General features: G+C 37.4%; 2 protein-coding genes across 4 annotated transcripts; one reads left to right on the top strand and one right to left on the bottom strand.

Moving 5' to 3' along the window:
* The first annotated feature begins 7,865 nt into the window (after positions 1 to 7,865).
* On the top strand, positions 7,866 to 8,346 carry LOC106293133 (arabinogalactan peptide 12-like). Its single transcript, XM_013728808.1, has one exon. It carries the CDS (start codon positions 7,982 to 7,984, stop codon positions 8,168 to 8,170), a length of 189 nt encoding a protein of 62 aa, XP_013584262.1. The 5' UTR covers positions 7,866 to 7,981; the 3' UTR covers positions 8,171 to 8,346.
* Positions 8,347 to 9,227: 881 nt separating this feature from the next.
* Positions 9,228 to 15,266, bottom strand: LOC106317623 (MAP3K epsilon protein kinase 1-like). Of its 3 annotated transcripts, XM_013755425.1 has the most exons (24): positions 15,139 to 15,266; positions 14,929 to 15,066; positions 14,806 to 14,826; positions 14,590 to 14,663; positions 14,429 to 14,519; positions 14,283 to 14,366; positions 14,112 to 14,213; positions 13,894 to 14,025; positions 13,732 to 13,803; positions 13,553 to 13,656; positions 13,330 to 13,429; positions 13,139 to 13,255; positions 12,561 to 12,767; positions 12,437 to 12,481; positions 12,302 to 12,322; positions 12,143 to 12,223; positions 11,949 to 12,032; positions 11,759 to 11,865; positions 11,592 to 11,672; positions 10,654 to 11,260; positions 10,460 to 10,594; positions 9,965 to 10,374; positions 9,780 to 9,894; positions 9,228 to 9,700 (listed from the first exon to the last, which is right to left on the bottom strand). In XM_013755425.1, exons 1-24 carry the CDS (start codon positions 15,184 to 15,186, stop codon positions 9,524 to 9,526), a joined length of 3,153 nt encoding a protein of 1,050 aa, XP_013610879.1. In that variant the 5' UTR covers positions 15,187 to 15,266; the 3' UTR covers positions 9,228 to 9,523. The 3 variants fall into 3 exon arrangements, with proteins under 3 accessions (XP_013610879.1, XP_013610864.1, XP_013610868.1); XM_013755410.1 differs by having other exon boundaries at positions 12,143 to 12,322; XM_013755414.1 differs by having other exon boundaries at positions 12,143 to 12,322; positions 13,139 to 13,252.
* Positions 15,267 to 16,151: the final 885 nt, after the last annotated feature.

Below are 16,151 nucleotides of genomic sequence, written 5' to 3'. Positions count from 1 at the left end.
GAACAAATATTTTTTCGCATTTTTAAGAAAATCAATCACTTGAACACGTATTGATCATCAAATACTTTTTAGGATTTTTCAGAAAACAAATTTTGATTGATAATCGCACATTAATTTTTTCGCATCTATATTCATTTTGAATAAAAAATTAGACCATTACGTATGTCAGTAATGTTTTTGTATTGAAACAAATTAATGAAAAAACTTCAGTCTAATTTTAAAATCTTTGAACTTCGGTTAAGGTAACTAACGCAAGAAATAAATGATAAGGTTTGATGTAATACGTATCAACGTATATATGTGACAAATGTAGACAAAACTAAGGTAATTATAATGTTTTGATCAATGGCATGTTGTATAATTACTCTAGTTAACAAAGGGGTTTTAAATAGAATAAGTGAGGAAGCTTGTGGAGTTGCCACATAAGAAATGACACACTTGTAATAAACACATGAACTAAAGATTATTTATTTTTAATGCTCCTCAAATAATAAAAAAGGGATAACTATTATTTTGTTGGTTAAAATGAAAATTATTATATAATTCTCATTTTTTTTAGTTTTGATAATAACTATGTTGGTTATAATTTCTCAATAGTTTTCTGAATTCAGAATATTATTCTGATGCAAATGTGGAGAGGAAATTAGTACAAATCAGTAGATTAAAATTTTTGCTTGCAGAACATTAGATTATGCAATAAAATAATATGTATCTTGCAACTCTTAGATATATATTAATATTGGATAACTCATGCCAAACTAAATGATTAATGCTTAATGGAATAAGTCATTCCATGTGTTCAGTTCAAAAATAGTTTATATATAAGTTCTATAATTGACAAATCCAGATATGATCTAAATTATATATCTTCACGATGTCATGTAGGTCTACCAAATTTATGCAAATCACTCATATGTATATTCAAATACCCAAGTGTGTAGATGCATATAATGCATGTGCCAATATAGAGAATAATGATGCGACATTGGATGCTTCTGAGTTCTGACATTAGATCTCGAGATCAATCAAACTCAAAAGTCATTCAACTTGTCCCACACATGAGTGAGATTTACTTATTATTGTGTAGGCTCAGTCATTTTATAATTGGTTGGATACATTCCACAAGTAACCTCATCAACCTCTAAGATAGACCCTAAAAGCATTATTATCCCCAAAATAGCGAATCTTCTTATAATCCATGTTTAGACTTTATAAATATTGGCGTTAGCTTGTCATTTTCCAACAAAAATATAAAGTATATCATAGTAATTTAATTAAACAAGTAAACAACATTCGAATCAATTAATGTAGGATAATGATTAAAGTTCCTTTTGTTTTTAGCTTTGTCCCTAACCTAAACAACAGGAGATCAAAAAAAAAAAAAAACAACAACAGGAGATCATGTTTTGTCCACACAGAATCATTTAGAAAATCAGCTAAATCTAAGAGAAGAGAGGGTGAAGCTTCTTCTTCTAACGAGAAAATATAACGAGTGGTTTCTCCACTACCCTCGACACGTGTCTAATACATACATCTACATGCTTGATAAGCATCATCTATTCATCTTCTATGGAGAAGATACACATGACATTTACTGGTGTCAAGTTTATGATGATAAGAAGCTAGAGGCAACATAATGGTTCTACACTTGTGACAAAAGTTGCATCACCATCCACTGTATGATAAACTGGACGAGCGAAACACAAATAACATGATAAAACTGTTTTATTTATTTATTTTGTATGTATTATTGTCTATCTGTTTTGATTTCAAGCACTGATCAAGAATAGAATCATTTACACATGCTTCTTCCAACTTCCTCGGCTTGAGAAATAACCAAAACAATACACACGAATCCTAAAGCTACAACAATGTATTACCATTTACCACGTTGGGCATAAGTGTTACTGCTGAACTTACAGAACAGGAAACGCAATGACGTCTCTTATACTCGCAGAGTTTGTCAACAGCATTACCAGCCTGTCAATACCAAGCCCTTACGAGAAACAAAAAAAAAACAGTAAGAGTGAACTAATATAAGTACCTGAGCATACAAGTTTGGTCATGCTTTTGAACTTGCTCAAATTCACCAACGTCAATACTAATAATCAAATCGTACAGAAGAAAGAACGAATAAATATATAAGTACCATTCCAGAAGCTGGAGGCATTACTTATTCCAAGGCAGTGAGAAAGTCTTCATCATTATCTTTCTTTCAGAAGTGTCAGGTGCAGTCGCTACTCGCTTTGCGTTATGCTGCCTTAGGTGCTCTTCCAACCGCGCCTTCTACCAAAGTTTAAATCAATAGTTAATATTTTATGGTCCAGTGTACACAAAGTTAACTAGTAGATCATTTACGATGTAGAATGTTAGTCAAAAAGACACAAACATGTGGAAGAGTGCATACCTGGTCCACGGGATCAGTCAGTTCAGAGAATGCGTTTGCCATTTTACAGCCACGGATGAAGAGCTCAAATCATTCAGTCAAACCTGCATTTCTGTTACAAAAGAAACGCCATCTAAACTTAGAAAACTTTTCATAACAATTGGTGAACGGTCTAGAAGATGGTGGCAGAATATCGAGCCATCGCCAGGAAACAGAGCTCTAGAAACAACTTTACCCACCGCGATGTGGCTTTGCATGGAAGAAATCAGAAGAAATTAGATTAACTAAGAGTGAACATCATAGTAATTGCATCAAGTTTAAGAGGCTTGCTGAATCAGTTTTTGTTTTTATATAACATGAATAATAAGATTTGTCTCTTCTGTTACTTGAAGGCTGAATCTGCTGAGTTAGGATGTGATCAGTTAGTTTATAACTCCCTCTCTTTTCAAAACCCTTGTAGAGTTGGAACCAGGTTCAAGTGGTTATGAATATGGAGGGAGTTTGCTCACACCAATCTTGTCCATAAGTTCTTTGAATCTTGCTCGTGGTAACGGCTTCGTAAGGGCATCGGCAAGTTGATCTTTAGTGGAGACATGCGAAACGCGGAGAGTGCCAGACTGAACATTGCCACGAACAAAATGGAAATCAAGTGCTAGATGCTTCATCCTAGAGTGGAACACAGGGTTGGCGCTAAGATACGTCGCGCCCACATTATCACAATATATAGTCGGAGTGTTGGTGAGAGTAACTCCAAGCTCAGTAAGGAGAGAACAAACCCAACGCAGCTCAGCTGCTGTGTTTGCCACCGATCGATACTCCGCTTCTGTGGAGGAACGCGCGACTCCAGTCTGCTTGCGAGAAGACCATGCTATCGGCGTAGAACCCATATAGACAATGAATGCGTTGGTGGAGACATAGTCGTCGCTGTCTCCAGCCCAGTCCGCATCCGAATACGCATGCAATGTGTGAGGCGAGTGTTTCCGTATGTAGATACCATTTGAGAGAGTACCAGCAAGATATCGGAGAATGCGTTTTGCGGCCTTCCAGTGTTCATCCGTGGGACGATGCATGAACTGAGAGAGACGGTTAACACTGTAGGCGATGTCTGGTCGTGTAAAAGCCAAGTATTGCAGACTATCGATCACCATGCGATACTCCTTCGGATTGTCGAGCACTTGACCCGAGGTAAGCGAGAGCTTCGGAGAGGTTGCCAGAGACTTAACAACATGAGTGTTGTGTGTATCCTCGTGCAATCCACCATGATTTATACCTTCCCACACAACCGTTAGGCAAAAATGTTATGGTATGTATCCACCTTGTGTCATTGACATGTTGATGTGGTTCGGGAGGAACAAACTCAAAGGTGTGATTTGCGAGCTGAGCATTATAATCATCACTCATCGAACGTCACCAATACTCATCTCGCATAGCTTGAGCTACAATGGTCGGGATTATGGGTTTTAGAGGAGAGGTTTTAGCTAGGAGGTGAGCTTTTTAGTGGGTTTAGTGATTCGGTTCTTTGCTCGAGTTTGCATTTGGTGAATATTTGTGAGAGTTTGGTTTTGCGGAGGTGGAGGTATTTCTCGGTTTTGATGGTTTGAAGGCGATGGGTTTGGATTCTCTGCAGTAACATATTAGGGGTTTGAGAGTTACCTGCTGTAGACGGCTGAGAATTACTTGATGATGTGTCCGATGAATTATGCACTTCTTGAGCCTCGTCATTCTGCTCTGCCTGGACAGAGTGTGAATTGCCTGGACAGATGTGAAGAGGATGTAGTCGACAACTGTTGCATGTGAGGATTTTGGCTCGGGGAAGGCATTGAGGTGTGTTGTACGAGTGTGGACGGAGTTACTTGAATGGGAATTTGTGGTGATGTGTTTTGTTCATCCTCTGGAGTTTGAAGAGGAGAGGCATGTGGAAATTGATTCTCAAGAAACTTAATATGGCGAGATGTATAGAGACGTCCAGTAGGAAGATGAAAGCACAAGTATGCACTTTGTGTGAGTGAATAACCCTACATGGCAACGAACAATCCTCCAGTTTATGTTTGGTATATGGTTGAAGCCAGGGAAACCACAAGCAGCCAAAGACTCGTAGCTTCAAGTAGTTTGGCGACTTGGAAAAGATATTTTCAAATGGTGAGAGGTCGTCTGTAACAGGAGAAGGTAGGCAGTTGATTAGGTAGACGACAGACGCAAAAGCATATGCCCAATACGATGTCAGAAGAGAGGACTGATGAAGGAGAGTTAATCATGTCTCGATGGTGTGACGATGTTTCCTCTTCGATATCCCATTGTGTTCTGCTGTATATGGAGGTGAAGTGAAGTGAGAGATGCCATGTTCGGCAAGCTATGAGCGCAATGCCACAAACTCTCCACCATTATCAGAGTAAAAATTTCTGATTTTCGCTGTAAAATGTGTTTCCACCAGTGTTTTGAATGCGATGAATGTCGGCTTAACTTGTGATTTTTGCTTCAATGGATAGCACCATGTGTACTGAGTATATTGATCAACCAACACTAGTTAGTATTTAAAATTATCAATGGAGGTGATAAGAAATGACCAGACTTTGAATAGATGTATTAGAGAGGTTGGGTTGAGGTAATAGAGTTTGTATAAAAAAGAAGTTTATGACTTTTATTAATGAAACAATGAGAACATGGGTTTTGTTTTTCTGAAGAAGACAAAGGCAAAGAAAACTTAGAAACAAGAGTTTGCAAAATAGGTAAAGAAGGGTGGCCCAATCTGGAGTGCCAGGAAGAGTAGGTTGTTTTTGGTGATGGTAAAGCAAAGAGGGAAATGATGTTTTGGTTTGTAACCGGCCACTCGTACAACTCGTCTCTAGTTCTGCCTTGGAGTAATCTGTCCCCCGTGCTGAGATCCTTCACCTGAAAGTGTGCAGGAAAGAATTCAACGGACACATTATTAGTATTGCATAAGCGGTAAACAGAGATAAGATTCTTGTGTAAATTAGGAACATATAAAACATCATTCAAGGTGAAAGAATTTGAGGGCGTTTTGAGATAAGTAGAACCAGTATGCGAGATGGGAAGACCGGAGCCGTCTGCGATAGTGACCTCTTCGCCGCCGGTATAGGGCTGATGCAGCGCTAAGTTGTTGAGGTCAGTGGTGAGATGGTGCGTGGCTCCACTGTCCAAGATCCAATTATTTGGATTGTATTGTTGAGCAGCGACAAAGTTAGCTCTCGGCTGCCAGAAGTGGGGCTGAGGAGAGGAGTTGCGCGTAGTGGGGTTGAACTGATTTTGTGAGCTCTGGAGTTGGGAGCATCGACGTGCACTGTGACCGTGAACCCCACAAAGCTGGCAACGGCCTTGATAGCCACGAGTTGGCTGATCGGAGGGAGGAAAACTACTGTTGGTTTGCCACGATTGAGTGTTGCGGTTGTTGTTGTTGCGGTTGCCATTGGAGTTGTGGCGATTGTTGCTGTGGCCAGAGGATGAGCGGTGCGAGACAACATTAGCAGTTATCTGTACTGTGGGAGGGGTCTTGCTTTGGAGTTTAGCTTCATAGTTTAAGAGTTTCTCGTGAAGTTCAGCAACGGTGGGAGTGGAGTCACGACTTTCGATTTGATCTACAAGTTGCTTGTACTCCTCGGTTAAGCCCTCCAAGATATGTTCAATTTGATCCTCCAGATCATAAGGTTTTCCCAGTAACGCAACTTGATCAAATCGGGTAGTGAAACCTTGTACATACTCATCAATGGTTTTGGTACCTTTCTCCCAATGTTTGATCTGCTCCCGGAGTTGTTTGACGTGTCCTCTGCTGGGCTTTGCGTACGTAGCCGACAGTATTTCCCAAATCTGCGAGGAAGTGGTCGTGGTGGAGAGTATCGGTTGAATCGATACAGTGATGGCGCCAAGTAAAGCGCTGTAAACGAGCTTGTCCTGACGTTTCCAGATCGTATACGCCGGATTTGCTGTGAGAACACCATCGGTGTTGATGGTTTCTGGTGGGATGATGACAGAGCCATCGAGATAGCCCGCAAGATCGTAGCCATCAAGCAAGGCTGAGACCTGGCGAGACCACATCAGGAAGTTTGAAGCCGTAAGCTTTGTAACGTTTGTCATGTTAACGTTGAGAAGGGTCTTTGTTTCAGAGACCACAATGGTTTCAGTGGAGGAAGCCGGTGACTGCGACATGAATGGCGGTTGGGGAAGAAGAAGTTTTGAAAAAGGGAGTGGCGGCTTAAAAAATTTCAGATCCCTAGGGATGTTACTCTGATACCATATAATATTGTGGGCTGAATAATTCATTAGATAACTTACGTACAATATTTATAGTGATACATAGCTAACCTAGCTATTACATATTGACAAATATGACTTTATTCGGCATATACTCTACATAACACTTCTGTTTTATAATGATTTTAAACAAAAAAATGGCCGACATTAGAAGACATATTAAACAAGTGTGAAAACAAAGATCTTAGGATCTTGGGAAAAAGGGTGGTTGGTCATTTTCATAGTATGATATGATATGAAAGTTGGGTTAAAGGATTATCATTAGTTCAATGAAAATCTAAAGGCTAAACGGCTATTGATCATTTAGTTACGCTATCACTTTTACAGTTAAGTTCTATGACATTACAAAATTGACAAAGAATAAAAAAGACTATAACTAATTAAGTTAAAGTCCCAATCCCTGACTCCGAGTTCTTGAAATTCATCTCAACCTACGTTTTGAGTGTTCACACGTTATCTTTAGATTACCGAATCATGAGTCGACAATAAGGATACGCAATCTTGATTGAGCTTAATTTTTCCAGAACAAGCCAATTGTTAAACGTGGTGATCATACATAATTATACAAATCATACATTATAATCTAAAGCTCGATACATCGAATACGAAAGGATAGAAGTCATAACTAAAAATAGACAAAGCATATTATATATTTTTCTAACGTAGAGTTTACCATCTGTACTAAACCATGTTGTAAAAAGAATCACATCTGAATCAAGATGAATGCCAAAGACATTTTCTAGAATCTAAATCCTTTAAATAAAATATCTCCGCGAATGTTCAATACTTACGTATGTTGAAAGCAACATTTTTTCTAATCTACCGTATGAATTAGAACAAGATGATTACTATAACCAAACTAATAATATAAATTAATAGTACAATACGGTATGAATTAGAATATGAAACTTTAGTAATGAATGAGTGGTGAGGTTGTAAAGAAAGACCAGAGTGGTTGAGAAAAACAACAATATAGTTTAGGCCAAGAGACAGCCAATCTCTGCCAGCTGTTAAAACTCTTTGGACAACATGTTTTGTTTCTTTCTTGTTCACGAATAATATATACCCCAATTTATATTCACATTTACAAAGTTACATTTCAAAATATTTTATGCTAACTTGCTAAGTGCTTCCTTTGCTAAATAAATTAGGTAAAAAATGAAATAAACTATTTTATAGAGCTGTCTTTATAAACCAACATTCCCACTATTGGCTTATAAATACCCTTTCAAAACCACAAGGCCACCACAAACTCATCACCGCACCAAAACCAAAACCACACAAATAATCCATCTGACTAAATTTCTTCCAAGTGAAAAAAGAGGAGAGATGGAGTCAATGAAGATGAAGCTTATGGTGGTGTTGACGGTGGCTATTGTGGCTTTCTCAGCCGTAGGAAAGGTGGCGGCTCAGACATCAGAGTCTCCAGCTCCAAGTCCTACTTCCGATGCTGCAGCGATGTTCGTCCCAGCATTGTTTGCATCTGTTGCTGCTTTGGCATCTGGCTTTCTCTTCTAAAACCAATCTCTACATACCATAGGGTTTGTTACTTGTTTTGCCTTTACCTCTGTTTATTTTATTTTTTATCGCATGAGCTTTTTTTATTGTTTCCAATATTTGGACTACTTTATATTATATTTCTTTTAATTTAAACTTTGAATATTAATGAAATTGCATGAGAGTGTTTCTGTTTATATGTTTCATAGTTAATACTACAAAATATGCTTATGGGGTTATTCATTAAGTCCGTACAAATGATAATAATAACCGACCTGATCACATCTTCGAGTAGTATGATCAATAATGCGATGAGCTGTGAAATTTTGGAGGGTCTTGGTGTCGTTGAATTATGTGTGGCCACTGGTATCATCATTGTTCTTATCGACATATCACGTTATGGCCTTGGAGTTTACCGAATAAAATCATAGTGGAATAAATTCTCACAGTATATAGAATATAATAAACCGAAGAAAAATTGTGGGTACAAGAAACTCCAAAAGGAGAGACATCTCTTGCAAACTTAAGTGTATCAAACTTGCATTTAAACTCAATCGTGTCAATCGTACCCTAATACACTATTCAAATACTGATTAACTGATATTTATGTAACTAGCTAAGAGTTGAAACGTAAACTAAATTTAGTGTCAAAGACATATCAAATTAATTTTACACAGACCAACTTAAGTTATAGAATAAACAAAAGGTATATATATTCGGAGTATGGGATGATGGTATGCAGACAGTAGCATGTTAAGCCATGTGAGATGCACAAAAGCAATGATGGGACCATGCCTTTAGTTTTTTTTTTTCTCTCAGTTTCATGCTTGTGTACTTCCTAGGAATACCCGGGAAAGCTTTTGTAAGTGGCTGCCACTTTTTTATGGTTTTAATAGTATTTTGCTTTTGTGTTCTTGATGAGACACAGTGTTGATGGAAAGAATCCAATCCTCTTAAGCAAAAGCTAAAGATGAGTACATTCATTCAAAAAAATGAATACAACTTTTCTTTTGATTGGCTGAATATAACTTACCACATAAGAAATTCGGAGCAGCTGTGTGGATGTTGAATATAGAACGCTTTGCTTACAAAATAGCTTCTCCATTCATTTTAAAATATATCACAAATCAAAATCTTTTAAACATACTAATTACTTCAATATATTTCCCCCCAAAAAAAACCCAGAAGCGTTGGCATCTCTAGGTACTAAAACTCTCCAAGAGTGCAACACAAGTTAACAGTTTAAAGTTTTCATTCGCCACCACCTTCAGGTGAAATCATTTTGTAAATGAAGAAGAAGATATACACACTTAAGGGGGTGAACTAGTCTTCCAAAAAAATGGGAGTGAATGTACAGTCCCAAGGGATAATAACTCACAAGACTGTGTTGATGTATAGTGCTTTAAGCAGAGAGGTTGCCATCTGCTTCACCAGAACTTGCCCTCCTGAACTTTGTCCAGCACGTCGTTCTCCTATCAGATTCTGCAGCTTTTGAGGCAGGTCATTCTCTACTATCAGTTGCTTTGGCTTTGGATGGTGCTCGTACACAGCCTGAGAGTCAAAACAAAAAAAAAACACTCAACACACAAGCAAGAACTTAGATAATTAATATCTGATGGTTAATATTAACCTTGATGAGTTTCAGGAGATTAAGTCTAACAATCGCATCTTGGTGGTCTAGCCTTGAAACAAGCAACGAAGTCAATCCATTCACAGCTAGTGTCTTGTTGATCCTATACGATTTCCTGTATTCAAAAATCACAAGAATGAGACTAAAGAAAGCTGCAACATCACAATGTAATCCTAATTACTTACGTTATAATCTTCAAGAACGGTTCCAATATGTGCACAAAGTGTCTCTCAGGACAGCTCTTGAAGAACCTAACTAACTTCTGAACCGCATCCTTCTTGAGCAACGCCTGCTCCACCTTGTGGTTGCTGTCATTGTCATGCGCCAAGCAAACAGCAAGCGAATCCAACGCTATTACAGACCAAGACTCATCATCGAGCAAACTCATGTACACGTCAAGACCGCCGTGAGCTCTCAACTGCTCTCTTGAGTAATGAGATGCATGTGCCATGTCACATAGGAGTGGCAGTGCATATTGTTTTAGAGAAGAGGCTGACATGATGAAATGCATCAGGTGCGGTATGATTCCGTGTTCAGCTGCTTGTTCTTGCCTCCTCTTGTTGATCTTGCACAGGTTGAATAAGGCACTTAGCACCTACATCAATTTTAAACTATTAGTAATCCAAACTATTAAGTTTAATTTTTTTAGTTAATCTATATGCAAATTCTAGGGAGGTAACCTCGTGATGGATCTGATAAACAAGATTCCCTTCCTTAAGGTCAAGGTTAGGGATCAAATGTTTGATTGCATTTGCACGCTGAAGAGTCTCTAAGCAGTCTGGATCAGTGGATAAATGATTGATGCACTCCAGTATCTGCAAAAGGAAGTGTAAGTATGTGACATGAAGATTATTTTAAGGATCTTCACAAGTACCTTTAACAGAATAGGAGATTCTACACGGTTGAACATCTGGAAAAGTAGTATGAGTAAGCTTTGGCTGCACATGTGTGATTTGACTGTTGTATCAGCTCGAGCAAATACAAGAAGCAGATCAGCTACTTTCTCCAAGTATTCACTTGCAACATCTCCAGAGACCATATGGGCAAGTGAACAAATTGATGTGGTACTTCCAGGTCTAGCTTTTTCTGTGGCAAGTGCTGCAACACTGCTCAATCTAGGCCTATCACCATCTGGTTGATGGATATCTGTTCTTTGAGAATCTGAAGTTGAAGGATCATGAGAAGGCTCTTCACCACAACCATGACTTGTTGTCAACACATCAGGCTGATCAATCACACTGAGTGAAGACTCAAGCTGGCCAAGTTGACCAGAGTGTGCTTGTGGAGCTTGACCATCTACACTCAGTGGACCCCCTGATGTAGAAGCAAGCCGGGTTGCTTCATTCAAGCTAACAAGAGTGTTGATCAGCCTAGGAAGAATTCCACTCTTTGCAGCTATTCGGCAGAAGTCATTTATGGGGGTGGACTTTTTGAGTTTGAATACTTGCCACATCCCATCAATAGCTAAGTGAACCATCTCCCTGAAAAAAGAAAAAATCTCAAATCATTAGAAAATTAGTAGCACATAATAGAGCTAAATCAAGAATTTGGTCAGCTACTGAGCAATGTATCCACCATTTTCAATAGAACAAGCACAGACCACAAGTTAGGTAGTAGACAGGTTCAAATTACAAAAACAGATGCTGATGGTATGTTCAACAAATCGTTTTTTTTTTTTTTAAAAATTGTTTCCTTTATTACTGATTTGCCGACTAAACCGATTTTTAGAACACTGAACATGATTTCTACACTTACTATATTGAAACTTGAAAGGATTTAAAACACCACAAGAAGATGGTAGAGAGTACACACCTGTGTTTGGCATAATCTGCTTCAATAAATCCCACCAAAACTGGTATTCCACCACAGGCTATGAACATTTGCAACGTTGAGCTGTTAAAGAAGGTACCAAATCAACTCTATAACTTATAGAAAAAAATGAGGAAGCAAGTAATAAAAATTTAATTAACTATTGTAACCTAGATTGACAAAGCTGCTGCAAGAAGTAAGCTGCTTCCATGCGAATTTCTTGAGAATGATCATCCCTCTCAGGACCGGAACCAGCAAAATTCATTACCACAGGAATCTGCCATATCACTTGGAATAATCAACAAATAAAATAACAGACTCGACTATTTGAGCACTCTGCAACCAAATAGAAGAACTTACAAGACCAACAAGACAAGCATTTTCCTTGAACTCAGTGTTATCTTTAACAGTCTCATTTATTAGCTGCAGCACCGCATATATTACCTAAAACACACAAGAAAAGATTTAATAAATCATAAGCCAGTAAGTATTCATTCACATCAAGCACTGTAAACTGATGACTACTAATGATGGAAGACAACAAGTAAACATACTGGAGATTTAGGAGCATCGAGTAGATCCATCAGAGGGAGGAAACCGTGCTGTGTCACAAATACTGCCTTTTGTACAGGTCTCTGACGAAAAATGACAACAAGTTTCTCAGAGGAAGATACTATTGCATCTTCTGATTCATCTGGCCTTAAGAAGCTCACCAATCTGCTGAACTCCACTGCCTACAAAAAAAAAAATACTCAAACCGATTTATACTAAGGTTTGGAACCACTGAAACATGGAAACAACTAAAAGGAAGCTGAGAGGCAATTTCATTCTCAGAGGATGAAGTGTACCTGCAAAGGGTAAAGATTTTCTGCGGGTACATTTTCATTAAATACCTGTAAAACAAGATAGAAAATGTGTCACCAGTATATATTACTTGTAGTACCAAACCTGTATTCTCTGGAAAAAGCATACCAAACCATCAATGCCAACAACATCATCTTTCAAGACACCCATCATTAAAAGGAAAGGGTCACCACCATCATTCTTTCCACCATCTGCGACAGGAGAATAACCCTTGATGGCATGTGATGGAGGCATTGATGTTGAGGCTTCATTCCCAGGAGTATTACTAAATCCACTCAGTTCATTCCCACCAACTCTAGATGGAGTTTCCACAGCCTTTAAGATAGAAACAACAAAAAAAAAAAAAACCTAGTCAGTTTCCAAGTCTTCAACTCTGTACAAGGCAGCAATGAAAACAATTTTCTTCAAATACAGCTTTTAGTCTGAGCACACCATTCAACAAAGTAAAGAAAATTATTGAAATAACACCATAATTTTGTAAAGAAAAAGACAACAACAACAAACAATACCTGTCTCAATATAGAGGTGTGAAATTTTCCAAAAAAAAAACAAATGTAACTCAGTAGAACTTAAGAGTCAAGAACAAGAAACTTATCAATCAGCTCAAAACATAGTATACTTCCCTGTGACTAGCCATATTATCTAAGAAGAAAGCACTAGAATGAGAATGACACAACACAACTGACCTTTCTAAGCATGTGGTCTTCATCTTTTTGGACAAGACTATGTGATGGCTGGTCCACCTGGATGGAAGCTTCGGTTTCAGGATTTCCAGGTGCTTCATAATGTTCAGATGCCTTCTGCTGTTCATCTCTAAATTATTTATTTGCATCTTAAAAAAGAATGGCTAATGGTAATTGCAGCTGAGGAATCTTACAGTTTTTGACATCCCAACTTTTTCTGCTGAAAGGCTTTCAGTTACATTTTGACTTCCTTCATCATCTTTCTCTGAACTTGCAGCTGCTTCTTTCATATATCTGCAAAGGACATAGTAGTACACAAGGACATCATTAAAGATGAACACTAGTGCGTTACCTAACATGAGATAGATAGTAATCTTCTTCCAGAATTCAAAAGTTAAAGATAACACAGGTTCTCACTTGATAGCTTCACTATTCCTAAGTGAGGACTGCAATGCCCGTCTAGAGTTCCTTATCCAAGGGTGAGAGAGCAATGTTTTTGCATCAGGCCTCTGCCTTGAATCCTGTAATGTGCACAATACAAATCAGATGTACATACCAGTGCAGAGGGACTAAACATGGTTGCATTAAAACTGTACCTTCTTGAAGCACTGTCGTAGGAAGTCTGTAATATCTGGAGAAAGACTATCAGGAATAGGAGGGCTATCATCCTGAATACCATAGAAAGGCCATAGTTTATCACTATTGCCTAAATTTTATCGACTTAACTAAATGCAAACTCATAAAACATTGTCAAAAACCTGAACAATACGATAGAGAGCTGCACTGGGTTGCATATCAAAGTAAGGAGGTACACAAGTAAGAAGTTCAATAACAGTGCATCCAACGCTCCAAATGTCAGAAGCAGCACAAACTCCGATCAATTCAATAACCTGAAAACAATCAGGTAAAAAGTGTTGCAAAAAAAATTAACGTAATACAGAGAATATGGTGGTGATGACGAAGGTCAAAGGTGTACCTCAGGAGCCATCCAGTAAGGAGATCCAACCACTGAGTTAGTGTCAAACTCAGACTCGTTTAGTTTAGTGGCAACTCCAAAGTCAGCAAGCTTAACAAGACCCTGAAGTATCAAACAAGTATTAAGTATCTTGAAACCAAAATAATAATAATAAAAAAAATGGACACATGCCTCCTTTGTGGTCAAAATATTTGCACCCTTGATATCACGGTGTATGACACCTTGCTCATGTAGATATACTAAACCTTCCAAGACCTGTATTCACTAGTGAGTACACAGTGTCATAGAGAAACTTAAGTAGAATATAGACACTGAACCTGAGCAATGTAAACAGCCACCAATGATTCTGGGAAAGGTCCAAATTTATTTGGTTTAACATTGTTTGCAAGAGAGCCATTCTCAACATACCTGCAGAAATATGATTTGAACTTGAGCTCCAGCATAGACCAACAAAACAAACACACGAAAAACAACTTACTCAAGAATGATGTGAAGGTGAGTCTTTGTCTTCCATGACCCAAGATACTTGACAATGTTTTTATGGTTCAAATTCTACAATAAAATTCAAAAAAAAAAAAAAACAGTATCTCAGAAGGTGGTTGTAATGATTTTAAGTTCACAGATACTTAACACTATGACCTCAACTTTGTAAACCAGTGAGAAACAGAGTCATTGTTAAAGCTAAAGAAGGTACCTTCAAGAGATCAATTTCTTGCTGGTGTATACGTTCCACATGTAACATCACCAAGATTCAAGTCAATACAGAAGTTGGTAAATGCGAAATACAATGGTCACACTTTAGATAAAAGTAACAAACCATAATAGTGTTGAGATCATCATCTTGAACAACATTCTCCAACGAGACTTGTTTAATGGCAACAAAGTCTCCATTCTTCAAGTCTAATCCTTTATACACTCGAGCATAAGCTCCTTTACCAATTTCATCTCCAAGCATCTATGTACGTTCAGAAAATCATATTTCAACTTTTAATAATTATAACAGAACAAGCTGAAAGCAAAAGCTTACGTATTTGTTGTCGGGAGACTTTGATTTGTTGAACGGAGATGACGTCATCTCTTCTCGTTGCAGATAGAAGGAGAAAGAGAGATATTCTGAGGTTGGTAGTCAGCCAGCTCTGAGATCGCAGTGGTGAAAACAAATAATACTATTGGTAAATTTTTAAATAAACAACAAAATAAAATAAAAAGGAAAGAATACAAATCAGGTTTTTTAGTTGGAAAGTGACTGTCGTTCCTATCTTTTTTTATGGGGTCCATTCTTTTTTTTCTTTCTTTACGTAATTACCCCACTGTTTCCTCATTTGTGAAAAAAATATCTGGCATTTTGTCCAATTACTGAGATTTTTATGGTTTTAAAAGTCGTGTAAATATTAAATGCTTATTTCATTAGTTTATGTCATTGTTAATAAATTGTATATATTAAAAATCAAAGTGGTTAGTATTCATTAATGTAACATCAACAATTACTGTTATATCAAAGTGGTTGATGTAAAAAAACATCAAAAATTAAAGTGGTTAGTATTCATTAATGTAATATCAACAATGTTAAACACTTTGTCTTAATTCAACTTTTTCATTTGGAGGAGTTGGGATAAGCGGATGTTATATGGCCACTCAAACTATGATTTCATAGAATGTTATCTTTAATTCAAATAATTAAGAAACCATCTTACCTGCGTTGTCAGTTTTGAGCATATTGAGATGAAACATTTGTTTCGGTTCTCATAATTTGAATGGTTAACATGAAATACATCATTTAACATCTAAATTGATTAAAAATATATACATTCCCGTTTAAAAAAGATATATGTTTTCGAGTTCTTACATATATTAAAAAATAAAAATACATCATTTTATGATTAACTTAGATTTAGATATTGGTGAATTAACGGATCACTCATGGCGAAGGGTTGTAAGTTGTATTACCATCTTGAATGGTCTTTACAAATCTTAAGAAAAAATAAACAGAATTGAAACTAGAAGCGCGTGATCATCAGACACTAAAACTAGAGACTGAGC

Source organism: Brassica oleracea, chromosome C1 (assembly GCF_000695525.1).
Source record: "Brassica oleracea var. oleracea cultivar TO1000 chromosome C1, BOL, whole genome shotgun sequence".
In the NCBI taxonomy this organism is placed as follows: domain Eukaryota; kingdom Viridiplantae; phylum Streptophyta; class Magnoliopsida; order Brassicales; family Brassicaceae; genus Brassica; species Brassica oleracea.
This window is presented reverse-complemented; position numbering and strand designations above follow the sequence as displayed.

Coding starts and splice junctions, on each gene's coding strand:
- LOC106293133 (XM_013728808.1), top strand. CDS start 7,982: ATGGAGTCAATGAAGATGAAGCTTATGGTGGTGTTGACGGTGGCTATT.
- LOC106317623 (XM_013755410.1), bottom strand. CDS start 15,186: ATGACGTCATCTCCGTTCAACAAATCAAAGTCTCCCGACAACAAATAC. Junction 14,827..14,928: donor ATGATCTCAACACTATTATG/GTTTGTTACTTT, acceptor CGTATACACCAG/CAAGAAATTGATCTCTTGAA. Junction 12,323..12,436: donor AAAATCTTTACCCTTTGCAG/GTACACTTCATC, acceptor TTTTTTTTGTAG/GCAGTGGAGTTCAGCAGATT.